Source organism: Euleptes europaea, chromosome 4 (assembly GCF_029931775.1).
Source record: "Euleptes europaea isolate rEulEur1 chromosome 4, rEulEur1.hap1, whole genome shotgun sequence".
Lineage (NCBI taxonomy): Eukaryota > Metazoa > Chordata > Lepidosauria > Squamata > Sphaerodactylidae > Euleptes > Euleptes europaea.
In genome coordinates, this window is record NC_079315.1 from 28,133,540 (window position 1) to 28,161,005 (window position 27,466).

Here is a 27,466-nt window from a genome sequence, read left to right on the forward strand (position 1 = left end):
GGTGATATAATTTGACTGACTAATTGACAAGATTCTACAGATTTGGCTTGTCAAACACTTACGTGTACACCATGTTATGGACGAAAACAAGCCCTGTTCATATGTTACAGTGAACACATGTACATCCTGCACATATGTGCGTGCATCCGTTTGCTAAGAATGGGCTGATGTGCATTTTCTTTTCAAATGAAACCAGGATCCAAGACCTAGATAAATGTGGGTTTAAATCACACATTAAGTTCTACGTATGTTGAGTGCAACATACTCAACACATGTATTTTTAAAAAAACATACATAGATTTAATGGGTGTTCACTAGCTTGTGAACTAATGTATTTAAAGTAGTGGGGGTTACTTTAGAAACATCTTCCTACACTCAGTGTAAACGTTTGGAGAGACAGCGTGGTGTAGTGGTTAAGAGCGGTGGTTTGGAGCGATGGAGTCTGATCTGGAGAACCAGGTTTGATTCCCCACTCCTCCACATGAGCGGCAAACGCTAATCTGGTGAACTGGGTTGGTTTCCCCACTCCTACACATGAAGCCAGCTGGGTGACCTTGGGCTAGGCACAGCTCTCTTAGAGCTCTCTCAGCCCCACCTACCTCACAGGGTGTCTATTGTGGGGAGGGGAAGGGAAGGCGATTGTAAACCAGTTTAATTCCTCCTTAAGTGGTAGAGAAAGTTGGTATATAAAAACCAACTCTTCTTCTTCTACCTCTCTGAAATGGAGTTCAGGACGGTGTTTCAAGTATACAAAGTGTGAATGCCTAATGACTGTGATGTCATCAAGACTTTTTTTTTGATCCCTTCTGTAATCCAAGGAGTAAGTTTGCTGTTTTAAAGATACTCTCTTATTATGAATAATGTGCTGAATGGACAAGTAAAGAGATAAATGTACATAGTGTGCTTTTCAAATTTAAAAGACTACAACTTTGAAACCTGGGGGAGGGGGCTGAGTTCACATTTTGATTCCTTGGTAGGCTGAGGCTCAGCTGTTATTTTGGCTGCACTCGTGTTTGATTCACTGCCTACCTGTCATTTCTGTTGTGCAGCTAAGAGGACACTCGCTGCCGAGGGACCTCTTGCAAGCTTTTTTTTTATTCACAGCTGTCTCCATGCTAGGTTACTTCAGAAATGGCCCTCTGTCTTCATCACTCTGTCCCTCCCCCTGTCTTCCTCACATGCATACAAAACATACACGTCCTGTCTCCCTGGGGCTGGCATTTCCTCCCTTCCTTTGACCTCTTGTCCTTATATGCAAGCATGAGTTGCAAAAAATGTTCTGCAGCCCCCAAACTGCCCAAGCACACTCTGGCTAGCTGTTTTCTGCTCTGGTTGATTCTTGTACCAGGCGGCCTCATCTTACAAACACAGCCCAGGGCATGCTTCCCAAGGGTGCACAACTGAATGGAAGAAAAACTGACCAGACTACTTTCAATTCCTCAAAAAACGAGATTGGGGAATTCCCCCAGGCAAGGCCATGTGACCTCTTGAAGACATACCAGGAAGAGCAACAACATGTAGGTGTGGCTTCAGGCACAGAAAAGCAACCTGAGACTGAGAAGGGGAGAGAGAGACAGAGAGACAGAGAGATCAGAGAATGGCGCCTTCAATTGTTGGAAGGACGCAGAGATCAACAAAGCCGACTCTGACTTGAGCTCCTCTCTGCTTCTGTGCTGAATGAAGCCAGTTGAGATTTTATGACTGAGAGAAACAAATCCTGGCCTGCCTCCAACCTTCCTTCCTGTCCTTAACAAGCGGCTGAACAAACACCAACTCCCAGCTACCAGGGTTGGCATGATGGAGATGAGAACCTGGATAGAGCCTGTGGTTGCTGCGGCTCAGCTCGCCAGCTCTTTCTACGACACTGGGCTTCTGTTGGTTGTGAAGAATTACTACAACCACACTAACGTGTCCTCTGTAAATGCCGGCGAAGGTGCACAACAGAAAGCCATCTCCAACTTCTACATCATCTACAACCTCCTCCAAGGCCTGACCCCACTGCTGTCAGCTTATGGGCTGGCTAGGCTGGGCGATGTGAAGGACAGGAAGATCTCCATCTGCGTACCCCTCCTTGGCTATTTACTCTCCCGAACCTTCCTGCTCCTTTTGATCCTGCTGCCATGGCCGATCGAGGTGATGTTTGGGGCAGCTGTCTTACATGGTCTGAGTGGAGGGTTTACCACTTACTGGGCCAGTGTCATGGCTGTGGCATCTCTGGGCTCCTCGGAGAGTAGGAGATCACTGCGCCTCATTGTTATTGAGCTCATCTATGGCATAGCTGGCTTCCTGGGGAGCGTAGCATCCGGACACCTCTTTGTCACTTTCCGCCTTGGTTACCAGCAGGGCACAGTGCTGGTTTCTTCCAGCATTGCTTTATATGCTTTTTGTCTTTTCTACAGTCTGTTTGTCCTGACAGTCCCCAAACCTGCTGGTTCTCGCCCAACTGTTTCCACGGACACGGAGCATCCCGACAGCAAGCCGGCTGATGACAAAGGAGATTTGGTCTTCCGAAAAATGGAGCCTCCACACACTCTAGTACCTTCTAAGCTCATCATTGCCATGCTCTTTGTGGGGGCCGTCGTGTATGACTTAGCCGTGGCAGGAGCCATAGATGTGCTGCCACTCTTTTTGCTTAAAAAGCCCCTCAGCTGGGGACCAGAATATATCGGATATTCCTATGCTGCTGGCTACATGGTCTTTATCACCAGCTTCCTGGGTGTCTTTGTGTTCTCCAAGTTTTTAAGAGACACCACTATGATCATGATAGGGATCCTGTCTTTTGCTGCAGGCATCTTCATCTTGGCTTTTGTGCGATGGACATACCTGTTTTACATTGGTAAGTCTAGTCCTCTAGTCCTCCTCTTGCTCAATCGGTGTTTGTTTCTTACCTTTCTGTCCTGAACTTCCATTGGAAAACTGAGGACATCTTATGGTGGGTTCCCGAACATTTGGGGCACTTGGTATCCTGTGCCCTCTAAAACCAGGGATGTGCATGCTCTCATCAAGATAACATAAAGCAAGCTAAGGCCTTTTATGCATGGCTGTTTCACTCGTGGTCTCCCCTCTGATGACTTCGGGTCTTTGTGTTGATTATGCATACCGTTTCCAACCGTCAGAAGTCGCCTCGCTCTCCAAAACACAAAACTCTGTGTATCTCCACGTTTTGCCTATGTTTTCAAATTCGAGATAAAACTGGTCTCAGAAAACACGGGCAAAATGCGGGGAAACGAAGGGGGAGAGGGAGGGAACCTCTGACAGTCGGAAATGGCATACATATTCAATACAAAGACCCAAAGCTGTCGGAGGGGTGACCCACGAGTGAAAGAGCCATGCATAAAAGACCTAAGATTCTGCCCTGACCTGGATAGCTAAGGGTAGTCCAATCATGTCAGAAGGTAAGCTGGGTTGGCCCTGGCCAGTATTTGGATGGGAGACCACCAAGAAATTCCAGGGTCGCTATGGAGAGGCAGTTAATGGCAAACCACCTCTGAATGTCTCTTGCCTTGAAAACCCCATAAATAGGCAAAAAAAAAATTGATGCCCATTAAAGTCAATGGGATTAGAAGGGCATAACTCTGTTTATGATTGCACAGTGATTCATGCATAAATTATGCAAAGTAATATACTCTGTTCATCTATCAATGCTACATTGCTTATTTATTCTATTTCTGCTCATCACATGGAGATGGAAAGAGCCACTTCAGGCTCATCCACAACAACAACCAATGCTACCAGAGATCTCACCTTTCCAAACACATTGATACAATCATAAGGGCTAGAAACTCGCCCCCCACAAAAAATGGAAGCTAAGGTTCCTAGCAAGCTGAACTCTGCAATCCATTCTTTGCTTTTTCTGTATCTGTGCAGGGCCCATTTTTTTTGCCCATCTTTTTGATTGCAATCAATAGACTATTCTTCCCTGTACAGAAAGGTCTCTCAGTTAGAGGTAGTTTATCAGCAACAGGCAAGTTTGCAAAATTGCAGATGGCAAATGACATTGTAATCTTCATTTACAAAGAATATTTCTGTTTAAAAAATGCGGCATTAGGGAAAAGACTGCTTAGTTTTAAATCAAGCAATGCTTTGATCAAACAGACTTTGTCAAACATTGACTGCTTCAAATATGCATAGGGTAGACAGCTCCGGGTTGGGAAATACCTGGAAATACCTGAATATTTTGGGGGTGGAGTCTGAGGAGGGCAGGGTTTGGGGAGGGGACAGCCTTCAATGGGGGATAATGCCATATAGTCCATCTTCCAAAGCAGCCATTTTCTCAAGGTGAGCTGATCTCTGTCGCCTGGAGATCAGTTGTAATCCCAGGAGATCTTCTGCCTCCACCTGGAGGTTGGCAATCCTACACATTCATCATTTGATGCATGTCAGCTTAAGGGGTAGTTTGGATGTGTAAAACAACCATCACAGAGGAGCCACCATGAACAGAGCAACCATCTCATCAGAGATGATCCTAAATATGTATTTTTCAATGGGAATCCATCAAGGAATTATTATTTATATTATTTGCTTCATTTATATTTTGCCATTCTCCTGTTGGGGATCCAAAGTGGCTTACCTCATTTTATCCTCACGAAAACCCTGTGACAGTGTGTGACTGGCCCAAGGTCACCCAGCAAGCTTTCATAGAGAGTGGCAATTTTCCTGCAGAACTGATGGGTAGCATTTATTGTGTGGGGCCAAAGGCCTCTGACCTGGATAGCCCAGGCTAGTCTGATCTAGTCAGATCTCAGAAGCTGAACAGGGTCAACCCTAGCAAGTATTTGAATGGGAGGTTTTTGGGGCAGAGCCTGAGGAGGGCAGGGTTTGGGGAGGGACTTCAGTGCCATAGGATCCAAAGCGGCTATTTTCTCCAGGTGCAGTATCAACAAAGCAGCAGTTAGTAATTAATGCCACCTTGGATGTTACAGGTTGGAAGGAGAGGCAGACAGCAGGGGCGGATTGGGCCTTTTTTTTACCCGAGAGGACTGCTGGTTGCCCAGGGTCAAGCGCCAACAATGATCCATGTCAGCCCATCTGTGTAACCATTGTTGGGCATTTTTGGAGCTGCTGGCTGGGTGTGAGCTGAGTGGCCCTTGCAGTACTGTAGGAGCTGTTCCACTAGGCATGTTGCCAGGCCATTTGAAATTCACCATCTGCCCTTCACTGAGAGTCACTTGCCTGAGGTCCCTCAAGTTCCCAGCCGTGGCAAGATTTGATGCGGAGGCCTCCAGTATATAGCTTATGCTTTCATATTCCCGTCACACATTGGAAGGTTGGTGAACTGTGTCTGTTCTCTTTTGTTGCAGCTCGTGTTGTTATGTTGTTTGCCCTCATTCCGTTGCCAACCATCAGATCTGTGTTATCCAAACATGTAGAAGGTTCCTCTTATGGTAAGTAAGTGGCTGCTTTCAAGGGAGTCTTTAAGTGCAAAAAGAAAATAAGACAGACAGAGAGAAGTTAAGTAATTAAATAAATTTTATTTGTGGCTAGTATGCCAGGTAAAACAGAAACTGGCCATACAGAGTAGATGTTTACAACCAAGGCCAACAAAATTAGGAATCACCCAATTTTACATTTCCACAGATTAAGGAAGTACATTAAGGCGACGTAGCTTCATTGCTACTGCACAATATTTTGCAACCTGGGTGGTGATTGGTGAGCTGTCTCCCAGCAGAAGCCTTTTGGTCCATTCGCCCTCCTCACCAGAGCCCATTTCCCTAATCAAAGGGTCAATAATATTGAAGCGGGCTGACTTGTAGTGGGGACATCTAAAAAAAAATACGTGCTCAATGGTTTCCAGCTCCCCTGTGTTACACGGGCAAAGTCTCTTCACCCTGGGGATCTTCTTAAATCTCCCTTCTAATATGGCAGATGGTAGGGCTGCACATCTGGCCAGTGTATAGGCCCTCCTATGTGTTTTCTTTTCTAGGGAGTATAAATATGCAGCTGGTGCTAGAATATACCTGGAATACTGAGGTGCTATAAATGCAGGGAAGTTAAGTAACTGATTTAATTCAGATTAGGCATTTTTTACAGACTACTTTCTATCCTTTGAGTCTGTGGAATGGAACCCTACAACAAGCAAAGCAGGAGAACCGGTCTAATTTTTCGTTCCTGACTTACCTGTAAAGATGTTCCAAAAGAGTAGACCTCCTAGACCTGGTTCATACATGCACCACTCTCTAGCACAAGTTTTGATGTCATTATTATTCCTTGCATAAGCATTTCTACCTCACCCTCCAACTCCTTCCCCCAAAAGGGAGCCAACAAAAATAATGAAAAATCAAACAGCTGATAATAATTCAAGCTTTGGTAAACAATCATCCAAAGCAGAAATCATCCTTTTTCTGAAGGCACTTAATACCAGCCTCATGCCTTCCCCACACAGTTAACATCATGTGTAAGATGGGAACTCTGTACAGTAGCCTGATTTCACACTTATCCAATCTCTGTGTGGGTCTTAAAGGTTACAGGTGATTCTGTTGCTTTAACGATGAGGATATAATTCTAAACTCAAAGGGTTTTTTTTTTAGCTCATAGGCTGTGATACTTCCTTGCCAAACTGGTCAGGTGAAATGTAGCAAGATTGTAGCATAGGGCTTTCCAGAACTGTTTTGTTAATTGTGCTAGTCATAGTAAGGAAATATATGGCTCCGAGTGTCTTCATCAAGAGCCTGTTTACAGAATGACTAATACCCAAAACTAGGTAAGAAATTGCTTCATTGCTAATGGCACAAGTTTTTTGGGAGTTTTAGATATGCACTACTATTTTGTGTGGCAATAAATCTAGGACTCCACCCCTCTCTATGTAGCTGATGCAATAAAACCACAAATATTTATAAGATCACTTTCCACAACTCAAAAGAGGGTCAAGGAAAGAGCCTCCTAATTATCTAGAGGCTCTTTTGCTTGCTGTGAACCAGCGTTCAATCTCTTCATTTAAACAAATAAGAGATTCAGGCAATAAGGAGTTAATGGTTGAAGTAGTTCTAAGGTCTGCTTACTTTATTTTCCTTCCACTCTTGTTTCCAGGGAAAGTGTTTGTTCTCCTGCAGCTGGCACTGGTGGTCACAGGGGTTGTGACATCAACAATCTTTAATAAAATCTATCAAAGCACATTGGACTGGTTCGGTGGGTTCTGCTTCCTCTTGGCTTGTGGCATAAGTTGCTTAAGCCTCATCCCTATCAGGTAAGCAAGGGAAAGGGGAACCTATGACTCTGAGATTCTAGTCCTGTACATGTGACAGACGCACAGACAGAACCTACTGTCAGACTCAGGCATCTGTCCCTAACATCCCAAAAAGCACGCACGCCCAGGCAGGTGATCCTAAACAATTGTCGGACTCAGGCGTCCATCCCTAGCATCCCATAAACAGACATGCTCAGGCAGGTGATCCTAAGCAACGCTAATTTATTAGGAGCAAAAAGACAGATTAAAAGAAGCAGACTGCCTTGCATGCAGGAGAGGCTGCTCATGGGGTCTATGCAGGTAGGTTACAGTATAAAAGCATTCTAGGCACAAAAGTAAAACAAAGTGAAACCACAGTGCAGTAACTACGAGATAACGGTTCCCAGAGAAACAAAGACATAACACGGGCACATTAATGATAAACAGGAGAATCGAAACAGTACACAGGATTTGCAGCTTGAGAACAAAACCTTGACAAGCAGACAGAACCTGACCTTGACAGGAAGCCAGCCACAGGCCTCCAAAGGTAGCAAAGACCTGACATTCTGCCCCCCCCCAGGGCCCCCGCTCGCTTCGCCCAACCAGGTGAGGTTTGTCGAGGTAGGCTGCGTGGAACTGGCGAACCAGTCAGGGGGCTGCCACGTGCTTAGCCACCCTCTCGTCATGACCCGGACCCAAATGTTTCCAATGAACCAGATAATAGAGCACCCCCTTTCGGATACGGGAATTGAGGATCCTCAACACTTCAAAATGTTCTTTCCCCCCCACCAGCACCGGGACTTCGGGAGGGGCTTTGGGATGCCACTCTGGAGAGGGTACATGTTTCTTTAAAAGACTGACATGGAAAACTGGATGAATTCCCCTCAGGGACTTAGGAAGACTGAGTTCCACTGTGACCTCATTTATGAGCCGTGAGCTTGAGAAGGGTCCCACGTACTTTTGATTCAGTTTTTTGCATGGGCTTTAGGAACACAGGTTTCTTGTGGACAGGTAAACCTGGTCCCCCACCTCAAAGTTCCAACCTGGGGAACGATGCTTATCTGCCTGTGCTTTGTACTTGTTTTTGGCACGTTCAAGAGTCTTTTGTAACCACAGCCAGGTGTCTCTTACCACTTTCGCCCAGTCTGCCTCCTCGGTGGACCCCTCCTCCCCTGAGAGATCCACGTTACCAAAGGGCCCAAATTCTTTACCATATACCACTTGAAACAGGCATGAAACCTGTGGACTGGTGTGCGGCATTGTTGTAGGCTTACTCAGCAAAAGGCAGTAAATCCACCCAATCGTCTTGGTGGTAATTTACATAGCAATGCAAATAGTATTCTAACATAGAATTGACACGTTCAGTTTGTCCATCGGTTTGGGGATGATATGCACTAGATAAACCCTGTTCCACCCCCACTAGCTTGAGAAAACACCCCAAAACGTAGCCACAAATCGGACCCCATGGTCGGAAATCACCTTGCGCGGAAATGAGTGATATTTGAAAACATGTGACACAAACAATCGGGCCAACTTTTGGGCTGTGGGCAGCCCCGTGCAAGGAACCAAGTGCACCTGTTTGGAGAACAGATCTGTAACCATCCAAAGTACAGTTTTCCTCCGACTGGGGGGAAGATCTGTTATAAAGTCCATGGCAATAACTTCCCAAGGGCCCAAGGGCATTTCCGAAGGTTTCAATAGTCCGGGTTGTTTTCTCATCACCCGTTTGGCAGTGGCGCAAGTGGGACAGCTACGAATAAAAGAGTCCAAGTCCGTTCTCATTCCTGGCCACCAAAATTGCCTGCGGAGTAAATGTAAAGTTTTTACAAAACCAAAATGACCCGCTACTTGAGAACCATGGGCCCGATCCATCACCTCCCTCCGCAGGGATGCAGGAATATACAGTTTAGTGTCCTTGAACCAGAAACCCTCCTTCAAAGTCATTTTGTCTGGCAGAGCATTAGCGGTGCTTTCAGATGCTGATGAGTTGTCGGGGCTCGACCCGATCCCATTTGTAATCCGTGATCCCGTTGGATTGGGTGGTGTTGTGCCCTGGTCCTCTCTGCCGGGTAGGGTGAGGTTGAGTGTGGAGGGCCCTCGCCTTCCATGTGTGGAACTCTTGCGGCGCTCTCTGCCTTCAGGTGGAGCCGCCTCCTCCTTGGTCAGGTGCGGAGTGGTCAGAGGTCCCTCGGGGCGGGAAGGGCAAGCAGCAGCAAAGTGTCCCATACCGCCACACACCAGACACGCTCCACTCCGGAGACGTTTCGCTCGCTCCGTTGTCGAGTCGACCGCCCTCTTTGGGGGTCGCGGCCTCGAACCTAGCGCCTTGTGCTCCCTTGATAAGTTCAAGAGCTGCTGGTGATTCTCCACTTCCATCGCCAGTAAAATCCACCCCTCCAGATCAGGAGGGTCACTTTGCATAAAGGCACAGCGAAGAATTTCCTAATTTAGTCCTTCTCGGAAATACTGCACATGGGTGGCTTCGCTCCAGTCCACCACTTTACTAGCAAGCAATCGAAATTCACCTCCATACTGCATCACCGTCTTGGTTCCCTGGCGAAGCTGAAGGAGAGCCGTCTTGGCCCTCTCACTCTGCAAAGGGTCCTCAAAGTGCTGTCTAAGCGCCAACATGAAACCATCCAGGGAGCACAGAGCGCGGGAATGAAGGTTGAACTGCTGGACCACCCAGCTCGCTGCTTCTCCCTCCAGCAGCGAAGCCACGTAACGCTCACGGCTCTCCTCCGAAACGAAGGTATCCCCCTGCTCCCTCATGAAGCCATTTACTTGTAGTAAAAAGTAGGGAAGCCTTTCTCCTGAACCGTCAATCAAGACTCGCAGTATCATGTAGGAAATGTTTGTGCTCAGGATCATATGTTCAGATCTCAGTGATCTAGTCAGACAGCTGTCAAATGCTGTAAAGTGCTCAGTAAGGGAAGTTACCAATTATCCAATTAAGATCAACTGTACTGGGCTGATGTAAGCACTAATTGAATTTGTATTGTGATTGGCTATATACATGTATTTAAGAAGTGTACATATGTAAGATTTAACTCTGGAGAGTTGGTGTTCACAATGCTAGTTACTCTGTCGGTTTTTTGTTTTTGTACTATAAATAAATACTCACTGGTTTGCACCTTATTTTGTGTGAGTTTCTGCTATATCATGAGTATAGACATGCCTGGGGTAAAATCTTCCTCTGTTGTCAGGGTTATGGGCCCAGGCCTACTCGTGAGTAACAGCTCAGTGAGGGAAGTGAGTGTGCTGCTGTGTGCCAGAAGGAGCTGCAGAGCTGAAGGTTTTGTATTTCAGCAAAGCTCAGAAAAAACAGCAGACGCTGCCTGAAAATGGCTCAGCCAGGTGCAGTCTTGCCAATGGAGAAACTAAACTCCTCAAACTATGCGGTCTGGTCGGTCCGCATGGAACATTGTCTTAAAAGAGAGGAGCTGTGAACGATGATTGAAAGCCGACCGAAGACTCCTGAGGAGGAAAAGGCTGACACCAAAGCGCTGGCTGCTATCGTGTTAACAGTGAATGACTCACAACTCGGGTATGTAGTTTTGCTCGAGACGCTTGGAGAGTTTTACAAGCCATCTATCAGTGAGACTCGGCTGGGTCGATGCTGCCTTTACCCAAGAGACTTTACAGAACTGTTCAGCAGCCAGGTCAGTCTGTGGCAGATCACATAAATCGTCTGGCTGGCATTTTCCGTGACTTGGAATTACATGCGATGTATTTTGAGGTGGCTGATAAGGTTTTCCTGTTGCTGAGTTCCCTGGAACCAAGCTTTGATGTGCTCGTGACCTCCCTGGAGACATGTGATTTTGGCAAGTTAACCTGGGAGTATATAACGGGTCTTTTGATGGACCATTCTCTTCACCAGAAAGAGACTGCGGTTTCTCTTCAGACCGTCCAGCAGGGAGCCTGTGGAAGCAAGCAAACAGCAGCTGTAGAGGAGTCGCCCAGCAGCAGCAAAGGCAGTGGTTCCAGTTTCAGCAAGCAGCTGGAAAAAGCCTTGGGAGTACGCAGGTGTTATGAATGTGGATCGTCTACACATCTTTGTCGCGACTGCCCAGAGAGGAGGGAGAAGAGAGGCAGAGGGAAAGCACTGGCCAAGTCTTTTTGGCAAGTCTCCTTAGTGCAGCTCACAGAGTCCCCCAAATTTTCTGTGGACTGGTTAGTCAATAGTGGGGAGTCTCAACATTTTTGCAATAGCGAAGACTGTCTGGAAGATGTCACCCTGTGTCTACAAGGCAAGTATGTATGGCAGATGGACACAGGTTACCTACCTCTTGTCAGGGCAAACTAACTTTTGGGGCTCTTAAACACACTTTTGAGAATGTCTTGTGTGTACAGGGTCTTGAAAACAATTTGCTTAGTGTCTCCTCTTTAACACAAGCAGGTTTTGAAGTCAAATTCAACAAAAATGAATGTTTTAAATTAAAAAATGATGTAAAAATGCTTAGGGGTGTAAAGAAAAATAATGTGTATAAAGTTACTAATGAATGTGATCATGCTGAGAATGTGGACACTGTAAATATTCATTACAACTGCATTCATTTGTTACATAGACGTCTAGGATATGTGGCATTTTCCACAATAAAGAAAACTCTAGACATTCTTGGGGATACTTGTAGCGTTAGTAAATGTTCTCTGTATCTTAATTGCCAAATATGCAGACAGACAAAAGCGAAGGCATATCCAATTCCAAAGAAAAGTAACATTGACACCAAACGGCCTTTTGAATTAGTGCATTCAGATGTTGTAGGAAACTTTCCAGAAAGTATATCAGGGAATAGATATTTTTTGATTCTGGTCGATGATTTTACAAAATTTCATTGGGTTTTTCCCATGAAACACAAGTTCCAGGTGTTTCAAACAATCAAATACTGGGTAGCAAGGGTGGAACGTCAATTTGGCACCTCAGTCTGTAGCTTCCAGACAGACAGAGGGGGAGAATTTATGTCAAATGTGTTTAAAAGCTGGTTACAAAAAAAGGGCATACAACACCGTCTTGCAAACCCAGGGGTTCCACAAGAGAATTCCATGGCTGAACGTCATGCAGTCATTTTGCAAAACATCATGAGCAGTCTTCTTGCTGATGCTAAATTGAAAATTAGCTATTGGGCAGAAGCTGTAAAGGTGGCATGCTACATTGCCAACAGAGTGTATTCTGAAGGTTGTCAAGGAATACCTTACCAATTGCTCTATAACAAAAAAACATCACTGAGTCATTTGAGAGTCTGGCGAAGGACCAGTTGGGTCAGCATTCCTGTCTCCAAATGAAGGGAAAGTGGCAAAGGATCAAAGAAATTATTGTTTCTGGGTTATGAAACAGGTACCAAAAGTTATAGATTCTCTGATCCTAACAATACAATCACCTTTAGCCGTTCAGCTAGTATAAATGAGAATGAAGGCTGGGGAAGGGTTCATGGTGAAACAAAGGAAGTTGCTTTAGTTCCTTTAACATCTGATGTGCCTGTAAAACAGCAAACATAGTTGTCCTAGTCCTAGTCCTAAGCAGGAAGGTTTTGAAACACAGCCAAAGGAAGATAATCAGACAGAGACACAACCTAAAAGATCCAATCATTGCAATAAGGGAGTACCACCAGCTAGATTAGGGATTGATGATGAAACACATCTATGTTGTCATGTGTACGAACCTGAAACATATGATGAGGTACTCACTCTTGATCAAAGTGAGAAGGAGGTGTGGCAAGCAGCAATGCAAAAGGAATATGAGTCCTTGCTAGAACATAAAGTGTTCAAGCCAGTAACTTTACCTCCAGGAGAAAAACCATTGAGTTGTAAATGGGTTTATAAAGTAGCTGAAAATAATGTTGTAAAATACAACACTCGCCTGGTATGTAGAGGTTTTGATCAGAAAAAAGATATCCATTACGATGACATCTTTGCGCCAACAGTCAAAGATGAAACTGTAAAACTTGCATTTGCCATTGCTAGTTTGAAAAAATTAAAAGCTTACCATTATGATGTAGAAACAGCTTACCTAAATGCACCTCTCAAAGAAAATCTGTTTTTGAACCAAATACCTGGGTTTCCTTTGAAGGAACCAAGTCAGGTACTCAAACTACAACGTGCTCTTTATGGACTCCACCAAAGTGCCCATAATTGGAATGAATGTCTTGATAAGGAAATAAAACAAATAGGTTTTACTCATACCAAAGCAGATCCTTGTTTGTATGTGAAAAAGAATGGCAACAAACTGTCTGTACTTGTAGTTTTTGTTGATGATCTGTGTCTCATGGTGCAAGATGAATCAGAGGTTGCATGGTTTCAGCAAAAGCTGGGAAACAGATTCAAACTAAAACAATTAGGTCCTGTCAAACGTTACTTCGGTCTAGAAGTAACAAGGTCTGAAGATGGTGTATATTCTTTAACTCAAAAGGCAAAAATAACACAACTGTTGCAAAAGTTTAAAATGACTGAAGCAAATGTAGTTAGCAATCCTATGACACCACAATGTGCAACAGAACCTGAGGGGCCAATGTTTGAACATAAACAATTATACCAATCTTTACTTGGAAGTCTACTGTACATCTCAAAATGGACCAGGCCCGATATAACCATGGCAGTCCATATGTTGAGTAAACAAAATGTGGAACCAAAAGAAAGAGATTGGAAGGCTGCTAAATGTGTGCTCAGGTATCTTAAAGGTGCAACAAATTTTGAGCTAAGGTTAGATGCAGGCGATGGTATACTTAAAGCTTACGCAGATGCCAGTTGGGGGGATAGAGAATTTGCAAGGTCCACCACTGAGTATGTAATTTACTATGGAAATGCACCAATACATTGGAAAGCTGTAAAACAGAAATTTGTGTCATTGTCCACATGTGAAGCTGAATATGCTGCTATCAGCAATGTCTCCACTCAGATTGAATGGTTCTGTTTTCTACTAGAAGAACTGTATATGTAAGATTTAACTCTGGAGAGTTGGTGTTCACAAGCCTAGTTACTCTGTCGTTTTTTTGTTTTTGTACTATAAATAAATACTCACTGGTTTGCACCTTATTTTGTGTGAGCTTCTGCTATATCACAAGTATAGACACACCTGGGGTAAAATCTTCCGCTGTTGTCATGCAGCTCCCTCCGTGGAGCTGACGGTGGAGGGTAGGGGGCTGGTTGTCCCGGCGCGGCGGGTTGTCCCGGCGCGGCGGGTGCCTATGGAGTGCTGGCCCCCTGCAGCATGGCAGGCACAGGGGCAATGGTGGGAGCGAGTTGCCGGGGACGCGGCGGTGCTAACTGCATCCGACGGAGGTCGGCCACTTCCTGGAAAAGTCCCTCTATCCGCCCCCGCCACCCCACTACTTGTCTCACGAACTCTTGTTTCGGATGGGACAGGCGCTGGCATTCCTCATTACCGTCCATCCCCTGGAACATAGGTCTCCAGGGATCCTCCTGGCTGTCAACGCCAGTCTGCCGTTGCGTAGCCCCCCAGGAAGGCTTCTCGTCTGGGGAACACTCTTCCCCGGCTGTGCATAAAAGTCCTCCAGTCTCGAGGTACCTAGGGGTTTGTGTACATCCGCGTCTGGCTGCCCAGATGTATCTCATGGGACACTCAGCCCCTCCGGCGTCCCCCTAGGTTCTGCGCTTGGCCTCCAACATGGTGCGCTATTCTGCCTCCAGCGCGGCGAGCCGCTCCTTGGCAGCGGTCCACTCGGCCTCCTCGTGCGCACCTTGTGTGGCTGCCATCCTGGCGAGCCACTCTGCATCCGCCTGGGTGAGTTGTGCCTCCTCCAAGAGAAGGGCGAGCCACTTGGCCTCCTCCTGGGCACGCTGCGTGGCTCCCGGTCCGGTGAGAAGCTAGGCGTCCCCCTGGACGACTCAGGCATCCATCATCTGGGCATGTTGTGCGGCCACCAGCCCTGCGAGCCGCTCGGCTTCGTCCTGGGCAAGCCGTACCTCCCTCAGGAGCAACTGTAGGAGGTCCTCCTCTGGAACGCTCCGTTCTGCTGCTTCGACCTCCTCCTGGAGGCATTGCGGGAGATCACCCTGCTCTGCTGCCATGGCTCATGGCGGGGATCTCAACATTGCATCAAAATCCACAAAAGGTAAAAAGGAAAAGGGATGATTAGCAGCCTAATGTCAAACTCAGGCGTCCATCCCTAGCATCCCATAAACAGACACACTCAGGCAGGTGATCCTAAGCAATGCTAATTTATTAGGAGCAAAAAGACAGATTAAAAGAAGCTGACTGCCTCGCACGCAGGAGAGGCTGCTCATGGGATCTATGCAGGTAGGTTACAGTATAAAAGCACAAAAGTAAAACAAAGTGAAACCACAGTGCAGTAACTACGAGATAATGGTTCCCAGAGAAACGAAGACATACCATCTGTGATAAACAAGAGAATCGAAAAGTACACAGGATTTGCAACATGAGAACAAAACCTTGACAAGCAGCCAGAACCTGGCCTTGACACGAGGCCAGCCTCTGGCCTCCAAAGGTAGCAAAGACCTGACAGCAATGCTATTTTATTAGGAGCAAAAAGACTGATTAAAAGAAGCTGATTGCCTCACACGCAGGTGAGGCTGCTAATGACTTTAGGTGTGCGAGGTACAGGTTAAAAAGCATTCTAGGCAGAGAAAACAAAACAGTGAAGTTACTTTGAGATAGTGGTTCCCAGGGAGGGAAGCCATAACATCATATATCTGAGATAACCAGAGGAACCGAAACTGTACACAGGATTTGTGAGCATGAGAATCAGAGCTTGAGAAGCAGCCAGACTCTGGCCTTGAATGGAAGCCAGCCCCTGGCCTGCATATGTCCCGAGCCTGTATTCTAGTAGGTAGCATGGACCTGACACCTACACATGCAGGAACACTGGGCCAGTCTACCACCTGTAACCAACAAGCTATTCCCATCCCATATTAAGCACATTTGTCCAAATAGGGGAAACAGCACATCCATATTAAGCACATTTGTCCAAATAGGGGAAACAGCACATACACGCTTACAAGTTGTACTGCATAGGTTCCATCCCATGATTGCTGGTTTAGGAAATGTTCCTGAACATGGGGACAGAGGCAACACACACACACACACACACACACACAGTTTGTGGACATGGCATTGTGGCCTTGTTTTCACAATCATATGGCAAGCCACCCTCCTTGAGCACAGGTGGGGTCCCAGTGCTCACTCTTTCTCTACTTCTACATACACTGCTACAAGTGGTTGTATGCATATAGGGCCACAATTACTAAAAATGAGAATTGCTGTTATCTCTCAGTGGTATCTGTGGATGCATTTGTACACATGTACTTATCCACCAACCCCTGTAACCCAACAAGAGAGGAAGTTATTAATCATCTCACCTATTGTGAACTCCCCAGGCAGCTGGATTAGGCCTCCCTCCGTCCTTCATGCCATAGGTCACTTAAGAATATGCTATAGATCCCCCAAGATATGGAAGACATCAGTAGCACTTGGCACAGTAAAGGTTTTGGATGCCTCCACTGACATCAGTGTAGGTTCCATGAAATGACAACAGCTACTCAGTGTTATAGTTCAAGCTGCTTGCCCTCACACTGTCTTTGGGTCTTAATCAGGACTGTCCTTGAAGACTGTTTGGTGGTTCTGGAGATTTTGGCCTATACCCTTGTGTTCACAAATCGTGCTAACTGGCAACATCTGTTACTATCTCATTTGACTGCCTAGGCCTACCTGGTGGTTGGTATAACCAGGCAAGGTGCTATTTACAAGTCTGTCCTGGTACCCTCTTAAAACGTTAATATAAACGTAGATTTCAGTATAGCTGGGGGATTTGTGTTGGGGGCGGGGGACTAAAACGGCCAAGAGGCAGCCAGTGTCTAACCATTATTTACTGTGGGTTTCTGAGACATCCGCTCCTTATTTTGCTACCTCTGCAGATACAAATTTGCCTGCCAAGAATTATACATTGGCCAATCCTAGATGAGGAGTGTGTGCATTTGAAATAAGGTGCTTGAACTGTTTCCCTTTCAAGTTCAAATTCATTCTATGTTGTTTCTTTTTTCCCCCCTGCTCTTGGCAGTATTGTGGCATACAAGCAACACACCTCATCTGATTCAGTGGAGCTTTTAACTGACTGAGCACAAACAAAGTGTGCATTCCTTTTAGAAATGGACATTTGGGGCAGAACCTGTTCCAAGATTGGGTGGCCCAGAGGACCTGCAGCTTGAAAAAGAAAAGTCTCTTTTGGATTTTCAATTTGTTGCACTGAGTTAGAGTTAAACTCAGTCTCAGCATTTTCATGTGTGTGATGGTGGAGGGAAGAATGTTTATACTGAGGAGAGTTAATGTTATTTGCTCAGGACAGCCCTGCTTAGGGATGATTCTGCTTTTCATCCATACTTCAGCCCATTCTCCCACTTCCCTCTTTGTGTCCCAAAAACAGATGTGTGGCACAAAGGAAAGGTATTTCTGCAGGAAGGATCTGGTCCCCCCCCCTTCTTTGCACAGAAAAACCAGTTGTCACCAGAGCCCTGGTTAAAGTACTTAAATTTTGTATCATTGGTTGGAACTACAGCTTCATGTGACTGAGTTCTAGTTACAAGGTGAACTGGGAAAAGCCAATAAGCAGCCTCTCTGAAAATGAAAGCCAGCATGGTGTAGTGGTTTAGAGCGGTGGTTTGGAGCAGTGGACTCTGATCTGGAGAACCGGGTTTGATTCCCCACTCCTTCACATGAGCGGCAGAGGCTAATCTGGTGAACTGGGTTTGTTTCCCCACTCATACTCACCAAGTCAGCTGGGTGACCTTGGGCAAGTCACATTCTCTCAGCTTCACCTACCTCACAGGGTGTCTGTTGTGGGGAGTGGGAAGGAAGGTGATTGTAAGCCGGTTTGAGTCTCCCTTAAGTGGTAGAGAAAGTCGGCATATAAAAACCAACTCCTCTTTTTCTAGTCTACATCCATGCTTAGAATATTTGGTAAGCAGAAGCTACAACCAGGAGGGGATACGATCGCCAGTGGACAAGAAGATTCCTAAATCTGCCTGGTACTATGGACAGCGTTATGCAATAGAACCCATATCTGAATATATTCTTATGGAACTTGTACCAATTTAAAATAATCAGGTGGCTTACAGTCACAAAGAAGCCAACGGGTACCGCAAGCTTTGACAATGCATTTGGATTGTGCCATGTTCCCTGTGGGAGTTGCCTTACAGTAGAACACAGCAGTACTTTTCAGAAAAAAGAAAATGTCAGTGTTCTTAAAGTTGCACCAATTTCCACCAATTCCACCTTCAGGAATTGGATGCCCTCCCACACGGTGCCTGTACTCAGTACCAGTGAGTAGTACCACTACCAAAAAAGCCCTGGTGCACAAGAGTTAGTCACTCTATTCCCCCTCCCCTTTGATTGTATTTATATCGCTCAGTGCAATAACTGATGGCACAAAGCATTTATATTTATGAATACTGTAGTATCCAATGCTGCTTTTACTGTTGCTTACATACTGCGGAGCAGCGGTACAGGGAAGGTAATGGGGTATAAGAAGCCAGGTGGTTAAAGCACCATCTCTTAACGTGCAAGGAAAGTAGCAGAATGTGCATGGAGTAGTTTTAGCTAGGGCAACTGCACACATTATGTAGCAAACGCAGCTTGGTTGGTATCTGAGTGTACATCTGACCATCTAAAAGAAGGCGGTGAAGGGGAGACATGATAGAGGCCTATAAAATTATGCATGGTATGGAGAGAGTGGACAGGAAGAAGCTTTTCTCCCTCTTATAATACTAGTATGCGGGGTCATCTGCTGAAGCTGGAGGGTGAGAGATTTGAAACAGATACAAGGAAGTATTTCTTCACACAATGCATAGTTAAATTGTAGAACCCCCTGCCCCAGGATGTGGTGATGGCTGCCAACTTGGAAGGCTTTAAGAGGGGAGTGGACATGTTCATGGAGGAGAGGGCTATTCATGGCTACTAGTCAAAATGGATACTAGTCATGATGCATACCTATTCTCTCCAGAATCAGAGGAGCAGGCCTGTTATATTAGGTGCTTTGGAACACAGGCAGGACAATGCTGCTGCAGTTGCCTTGTTTGTGGGCTTCCTAGAGACACCTAGTTGGCCACTGTGTGAACAGACTGCTGGACTTGATGGACCTTGGTCTGATCCAGCATGGCCTTTCTTATGTTCTTATGGGTATGAAGCAACCAGTTCAGCCATCTGTCATTTGACTTTTACAGCCTATTGATTTCAGACACACATTTAAATCTCTCTCCTATGAACTTCCTATAAATCAGCCCTGGCCTGGATAGCCCAGTATTGTCTGATCATGGAAGCTAAGCAGGGTTGGCCCTGGTTAGTATTTGGATGGGAGACCATCAAGGAATGCCTCTGCTATGCAGAGGCAAGCAATGGCAAACCACCTGTGAACATCTCTTGCCTTGAAAACTCTACGGGGTCGCCATAAGTTGACAACTTAACATCACTTTCTACCACCTCCACCACCAATAAATCAATAGGCTGTCAAAGTCCTTGAGAGACCAGACACAGAAATTTCCCTTTTCTTCAGCTCAGCAGACTCACTTGACACATTCAATAAGCTTTCTAAGAGTATTCTCCAAGATCTCAACACAGGACACATGCCCATACTTAAGGCATCATATATGATAAAATGATACAGTCAGACAACATGGCAATTGGTAAAGAAATGTAATACATTTATTGGTCCATTCCTTTAGTAAATGAGAAAAGAAACAGTATTCAAAAATGTACACACATAAGTTTAATCAAGCATTACAAATTAGTTCCCCCATTCAAAAAGTTTCAATTACATAATTGACACAATACTTTTATATATACACACATATATGAAAAGGTGAGCACGCCGTTGCTAGCACCTGGCTAGACACTTGGGGCACAATCCACTGGGAAATTCTCCCGCACTGTGCTCATTCTTTTCAAGGGGACCTGTACAGAAATTCCTGCTTGTGTCCTTACATTCCAAGTGTTTAACCCAATTAAAAATGCTCGTTTTCTAACGGGTATTTAACCACACACCCCTTGATCTGAAGAGAGGACCGATGTGTACAGTATCCACTACCTGGAAATTCACAGCTTTAATTTTAGCGACACAAATTATTTTATATTGTAAATATAGTACCTTTTAGGTTGTTGGGATGTCCCATCTGCAGCCATCATTTTAATAATTTAATCTTTGTTAGGCAATTGGCTAATTTTATATTTTACTATTATAATGCTGTTGCTTTTGGTTTGACTTTGAACTAAGATGGGATGAAAGACCTAGAAATAAAGTTCTGTAAACAGATTTCACAAGTACAGAAGTCAACATAGCCCATTTAATGGCTGATAAAAGCCCTGAAGTTACCAATCAGGTAGCCGAGCTCCTGGCCAAGGTCCTAAAGGAGGAGGAAGGAAGGAGGGGAGCCCACATTTAATTGTTTATTATTAAATTACTGATGAACTGTGTATTCCTACGTTTTTAGATTTATATCTAGCTGCTTTTGCCCTGTTTGTTCTGTTATTGTAAATGACAATAAAGGTTCTGTTTACTGTTTTAAGTACAGAAGTCATGCTGTTTTGTTGAAACATGTACTGCCAAAACTCTGTAGTTTCTCTCCGACACATTCAGCCAGTTTCTTGCAAAGAGTTTTCTAGCCATTGAAAGGCAAAATAGATTTCACAGCGGAGGAGGCCCATCTCTCGCCTCTGCATCTGTCAAAGACTCCTTGAATGGCAGAAGGCTAATTCACAGTACAGAGCAAGATTTTACACACTGGTGTCTGGAACACTAATTACGATACAGAATCGAGGGAAGATGCACATTTCCAGAAATTTGTGGACATGTGGTAGGTACATGCAAGGGAGCTGTAGTTTCACCATCATACTGCCACTGTGTACTGGCGTACAGACAGATGCCTCACATCAAAACAAACGTTGAATCTACTCACCATTGTAGAGCTAGCCAACCGATTCTCTCAGGCTACCATTACCACTGAGGGCTCTCTCAAGTCAAAAATACATTGAGAGAAAACCCAAAGCAGCCGCCAAATTGAAATGATTCTTCAACCATGCATTTACGGAGCTGTTAATTCTACAAAGATCTTTCTTCAGCGTTGCTGAGTGGCTGGAGGAGGGGTGTAAATGTTCTGCGTACCTCCTCAGAAGCAGCCAAGCTCTAAAGCAGTTATTACCCATTGTTGGGCCTACAGATGTGCTACCTGGCACCCACTCCTTTCTCGTCCAGAGCTTCTTTTTCTCAAAGCTAATACACAATCCTGGCTTCCCTTCACCTCACTGAAGCAAAGGATACCTCAGAAAAAGCCAAGAAGGCATCCCCTGTGTGCTTGTAAGGAGCGTGCATTTGGAAGGAGCTGGGTGCCACACTTTGTGGTTCATCATGCATTTCCCATAGCAGCCATTTTGTGGTGTCACCCACCCCCTTCTTCAGAATTCCTAAAGATCCCAAAGGTCTGGGGGCCCCTGCTCAAGAGTCTAAGGGAAACTGGAAGTGCTTAGCTTGACACTACCCTGATTGGGGGAAGGGGGAAAGAGAGACACTCCCTTATCTTGTTCAGCTAATCTCCCATTCCTCAACTGCTAGAGACACATAGAAGTTTGCCAACCAGCAGCATGCCTTCCCTTTCCTTCTTGAGACAGAACCGGAACCCAAACCAGCACTTCAACTTCTCTTTCGGCCATCCTCTCGGTTGCATTGCTGTGCCTATCCTATAAACCACAGGGAAGGCTGTGCTCACAAGGGAAGCTTAAAACCACCCTCTTCTGGGCTGCTTTCTTTGCTGCTGCAAATGCAAGTCAACTCTACTGGCAAAGGAGCATCCAGGCACTCTCTTCTCTTGTCAACCACCACATTCCCAGCATGTTTCCTTGCTGTACCACTGGACGGCTTTTATTTTCAGCGGGTAGTTGCTATAGTGCACTGGTAAATTCCGATTTTCCATTGGGGGGGACCAAAAATCAAAAGCCCTCCAATGATGAAACAAGGAAAATGGTGGTTGCAAGGGACTGACAGAAGGAGAATACTGCCAGTCTGGGTGGGACCTTTGAAAATGCACACCTTCTCATCCAGATGGTGCACTGGTGTTCTTGGACTGCTCCCTTCCTGAAGAGATCATAGTAAATGAAGTTTGTGCCAAAGATGGGGAAAACCTGAAATGTTGAAGATTAGAAGGCAACAAATGTGTGGATACTCCAAAAGCAAAAACTGAGGAGAAACGTCTGGGTGGAATCAGCCTTGTGTGAGTTTAATAATGGGATAAAACATTGGCATTTAGCTTCATATTGCAAACCTACTGGAAAAATAAGTACTCTAAGAGCTACACCCTTCTGAGTGTAACTCCGTTTAGGATTGCGCCTGTCAATCTCAAATATGAAAATGCTCAAGGACTTCAACTTTTGCAACCAGCCTAACATCAACAGGCCTTTGTCCCTGCAGAACGAAGACCCAACACACACCCTTTGTTTATTTTTGGGCATCACTTGTAAGTTCACCTGCTCAATTTATTACACAAGGGCTTCATTAACAGGTTCTTACTTTACCATACACAAAGAGCATGCCACCAGCTGAAGAGTAGCTGCCAGAGCAAAACGGGTTATCCAAAGCATGCTCTTTGGCTAAAACTGCCAGATAACCTGGGAGAGGTGAGGGAAATCTACATCAACGCTATGATCACTTTAACACTGACATTACAAAGTACCAGGAAAATAAAAACCACAAACATTTTCATCTTTAATGTAAAATTCCCCATTTTACGTATGTAAAAAAATATTTGGTAAAAGCAACAATAGTTTTAACTTTACCCAGTTTAGAAATGATTGACATTCTAAAAAGAGCGTCATTTGTTCAGAGTAAGAAAAGCTTGGTCAAAATGTAAGAACGAGCAATAGAGCCATAAGCAATGAAAATGTAATTAGACAACCACCTTACCAAGCTAGCTCCTTGGAACAAAAGCACCCTCGCCTATTAAACTTGTACCAGTTTCGGTTTCACAACCTGAAAAGGCTGTCTGCCTGCCCTCCTACTAAAAGCTTATTCCTGTCCGTGTACCTGATCTAGACCTCTGTATCTGTAGTCCAAACTGTATATTGGCTGGTGGTGGGAGGGCAAGAACCAAGTGGAATGGGCCAACCATCAGTCTGACTCAAGGGCATGCAGATATCTTCCAGCATATGGCATTGTGTCTGCCATCATTTTGGCAAATGAAACTTGGTTCAGATTCTGGACCAAAGATACTTCGCAGGACACGATTCAGTCCGTAAAACTGCCTTTTTCAGAAAGCTTCCACATGTGCTATGAAAACACTTTCCATTCCAACTTCAGGACAAAAGGGGAGGAGTCTGCCAGGTGTGCTCTGATGCTTGCAGGAGGCTTAAAATGTCAACAAATATACAATGAAGCAGTGAAGCCAGGATCTGAAGGTTGGAGGGCTTAAAGGCATGCTTCTAGAAATGAACACTCCAATTAGGGAATCTGACAGGGTACTCTGTCAAAGCACAGTCTCATTAAGATTTATAAGCACATCATTATCTTAGTAATATTCACTTTTATTGGGATGTGTGGAGAAAAATCAATAATGCTCAATTTATTACACAAGGGCTTCATTAACAGGTTCTTACTTTACCATACACACAGGATCTGCAACAGGCCATCCATTTAACAGAAATCACAATGATTGGAGTAGGAAGTCCTATAGCTACTGAAACTGTTAAGTGGGGGGGGGGGAAGCATTGTTATGCCCAGGCCACAATCCACCTGTTCATTCATTCTGAATAAAGCACATTCCCTATGGCTCAAGCTTAGCACATCTATTTTGGGAATATGAAAAGGAGAGATCTTGGGGCATCTCAACAGCTAACAAAATACCAAAATTCCTGCTCAGCACCAGCCTACACTTCTTGTTTCCTGCCAGAGTACCACCATACATTGCAACTGCTGCATGACTAGATACTTTTGATCCGACAAGTGAATTGGGACACAAGAAAGGTTATTTCTGGATGCTTTAACCACCAGCCATTGCATCAGAAATTTTTGCTTGATCGGTCATCAAATAAATATGTTAAGTTTCTGACTAGAGAAACCCTCCTGAATTATTTGTTGCTAGTAGAAAGAATCTTATTCTTTTCTGGAAAAGAGTCTCAAGTCTGTAAAGGCTTTACACAGAACAGATGATGTATGTGATGCTGCAAAAAGATACAGAACTTCTTTGGGGATTACAGGAGAATTGCTTGTGCAAAAAAGTTAAAGCTCATTTTTAACAATCCAAACACATGTGTAGCCATATAACCAAGCCTAACTTTTTCATTTCCCTCCATCCAAGTCTCAGCTAGCATTTACACAGCATTTAAAATATTCTAGTGAGCTTCATATATACATAGGCTTGGATCCACCTCCCTGTTTCCATCAATCGAAGGATTTCTATCTAGAGAGCATGACTTTTTTACGTTACCCCCCAGCATGTCAGGGGTCAGCATTTGGGGGTGCAGGAGGAGGGGGAAGCTGAGAAAAATCATACTCTTAAGACAGAAGTCTTTCCATTCATGGAAATGCTCATGTGGATCCAAGCCATTACACCTCAGCAATCCTTACAAACCACCCTGTAAGGCAGGTCAGTATTCTCATCCATCCCACACTCTCCAATTCTGTCATGTAGGAATGACAGGTAGTGGTTTGCTTGAAGCAAACTAATGAATTCATCTGTGAGGAAAAATACGAACTGAACATTCCCAATGCTTAGCCTCTATATTAAGTCTCAAAAAGATAATTAATATACATTGTTCAAATAGTGAAATGACTTGAAAGAAGGGAAATATAAGATATATGTGGGCTGGGGGAAATGTCAACAACTGGTTGTTCCTCCAAAATACTCATTCTTTGAGGGGAAGGGGGAGAAAGTAGAAATGAAAGTAGATCACGTGGGAAGGATTCAAACCATGTAATTCCTCTCATTCCCCTCCCCAAATAACTGGTCTGCAATAATAAATAAGTAGGACCTCAGTGACAAAGGCTAAACCTTGTCTAATGATGGAGGGTTTGAGAAACCCTGCAAGTCCAATGAGACTTGCTTCTCAAGTGTTCTTAGAGCTGCAATCTTAGAAACCATTACGTTTCAAATCCCTTTGAGAGATTTATACCTTAAACCTAATAGGAGAGATTGCCACCTAAGGCACCATATGCAACAAAAGATTAATTCAGATGCTGCCCCCCCCCACCCCCCCGCATTGGGGGTTTTCTCATCACTCACCAAAACTGTTTGTGATGGGCGCCATCTTGGGGCCAACTAAAATATTACATAGAGAAAGTGAAGAGTTTCTTGTCAAATTAAAAACTAGCCTACTAGTTTGAGTGGAGCCATGAAGGGGAGCTAGTAAACCTCTTCCCCTCCTGCCACTTGTGCATTATAGTGCTTTCTTCAATCTGTATTTTATCTCACGGAAGGGAATCTGGAAGAGGGGAGAGTGGTTTTGAGTAAAGTAAGAGCCCCCACCTCACATACAGATCTGTTCTGGGGTTTTTTTTAACCCATTGGGACACTGCTCATGTACCTTCTGAGCAATCTTTAACTTGGCCTTTAGACATTTCTTCTTCTTGCACACACAAATGTGAATGTGTCTTCTGTAAATATGTACCTCCATAACCAAGTACACCTTTCTCTTTATTTGGACTCACATGCCAATTGACACCAGCCACAACTTGTATGACTGATATTTCTTTACATGGTGATTGCCGTCCCTGCCTGCCCCCCCCTTTTTAGGAATACAGTGACAAAGGTGGGCCTTTATGAAGCCATGAACAATCTGAGTTGATGATCCAAATTTTGTCTCAAGATCTCACAGCTATAAGTGGATAGACTTGCTACGCTTCTTTTCAAACTTGTGTTAAACATTTAGGAGGGTAGCATAAGAGCAACTAAAAAGAATTAGAATGGCGGGAGGGAATCCTGGGGTATATATATATGCTAGTGTATAAAATAAAGTGAAAGGCTGAGGGAGGAAACCTGGCATGTTTATATCTGATATTTTAACAGTTTAAATACTCTTGCCAAAACAATGAGCACTCAAAAGCAGTGGTGGTGATGGAGGAAAAACAGAGAACTGCATTTATACAGAGGTATGGTTTTGCTGTAACTGTTCAGTACAATATTCATCTCAAGTCTCCCACATACACATCTACATAAAAGGCAATTTCTGCAGGAACTCCTTGGCTTCATGACTGTGAGAAAAGATAAGCAAATCAGGCGTGCTGCATCAGATGTCTGCCTGGCAAGTCTTCTTCCTTAAACTAACAATGTGCGATTCAAGACCATGAAAGAAACATTGCTGTAGTAGTGCTTGCAATGATAAGCCAATAAAATAGATGGTTTAAGCATTTTACCCCTTCTGCCATCACTCCTAACATGCCACATGAACATGACAGCAGTGTATGTGTAAACTGGATTGTTCTACCCACCCACACATACTAAACTCTCCCTCACCCCTGTTGTTTTTCACAACTAAGTTTGTTTAACAAGACTTGCTCCCCCACAAGAGGAGATTTAAACTAAGACAAAAATGCCAGGCAATCCGAGAGAGAGAAAAATCAAACTGAATTTTAAAAAACCTTCTGTATTCTTTGGGCAATACCCTGACATCCTCCCCTCCTTTCATCCCCAAAAATGGCTAGCAATGCTGTGGAAAATGGACTGGCCACAGGTCAAACTGCAAAGTTTACTTCATGAACATTCTGCCAAGTTTCTAGTACATTCTATCATAACAACTCCTTCCCCTAGTCTTGTTCAGCCGATCAAAAAAAAACCAAAAACACAAGATAATGCAGAAACCTTACAGAATCCAGTAGTTATCTTCACCATCCATATTCCTCTTCTGCATGAGAAGTTTAAAAAAAAAAAAAGATTTTGAACGAAAAAAACTACTTCTCTTGTGTGATCAACCACCCCTTAACATGGCTAGCAAGAAAAAGGGAGGGTAATAAAGATGTCATGTTGGCACCTTGCATTTAAGAGGTTTTTTATTATTATTTTAGTGTTCCGCTGAGCAGCTTCATTCAGTATAAAGCAGTCCAAGAGAAGAATAAATCCCTGTGTATTCATCTGCCCATTAGCCAAGAGATCACCTCATAGGCCAACTCAGATGGTTGGATAAAAAAAGGCAGCAAAAATGGGGACCTGCAAGCACTCACAAGTTGGTCTGTCCCAAGATACGGCACAGGCAGCATTTCATCTGGAAGTAGGGAAAGGGGAAGAGGAAAATCACACAAAGACGTGCAAAGGTGTATCTCCAGTGGTACTGTGCACTTGGTCAGAGGTCCATGGTATGTGTAT

At 44.5% G+C, this 27,466-nt stretch overlaps 1 protein-coding gene across 1 annotated transcript; it reads left to right on the forward strand.

Annotated features, from left to right (window-relative positions):
* The first annotated feature begins 1,790 nt into the window (after positions 1-1,790).
* On the forward strand, positions 1,791-17,251 carry SLC46A2 (solute carrier family 46 member 2). Its single transcript, XM_056848955.1, has 4 exons — positions 1,791-2,836; positions 5,301-5,384; positions 7,027-7,183; positions 17,194-17,251. Exons 1-4 carry the CDS (start codon positions 1,795-1,797, stop codon positions 17,249-17,251), a joined length of 1,341 nt encoding a protein of 446 aa, XP_056704933.1. The 5' UTR covers positions 1,791-1,794.
* Positions 17,252-27,466: the final 10,215 nt, after the last annotated feature.

Bases quoted from the DNA above. Each gene is read 5' to 3' on its own strand.
- SLC46A2 (XM_056848955.1), top strand. From the start codon at position 1,795: ATGATGGAGATGAGAACCTGGATAGAGCCTGTGGTTGCTGCGGCTCAG. The intron at 5,385-7,026 runs GTAAGTAAGTGG...TCTTGTTTCCAG, and splicing joins TGTAGAAGGTTCCTCTTATG to GGAAAGTGTTTGTTCTCCTG. The intron at 7,184-17,193 runs GTAAGCAAGGGA...TGCTCTTGGCAG, and splicing joins TTAAGCCTCATCCCTATCAG to TATTGTGGCATACAAGCAAC.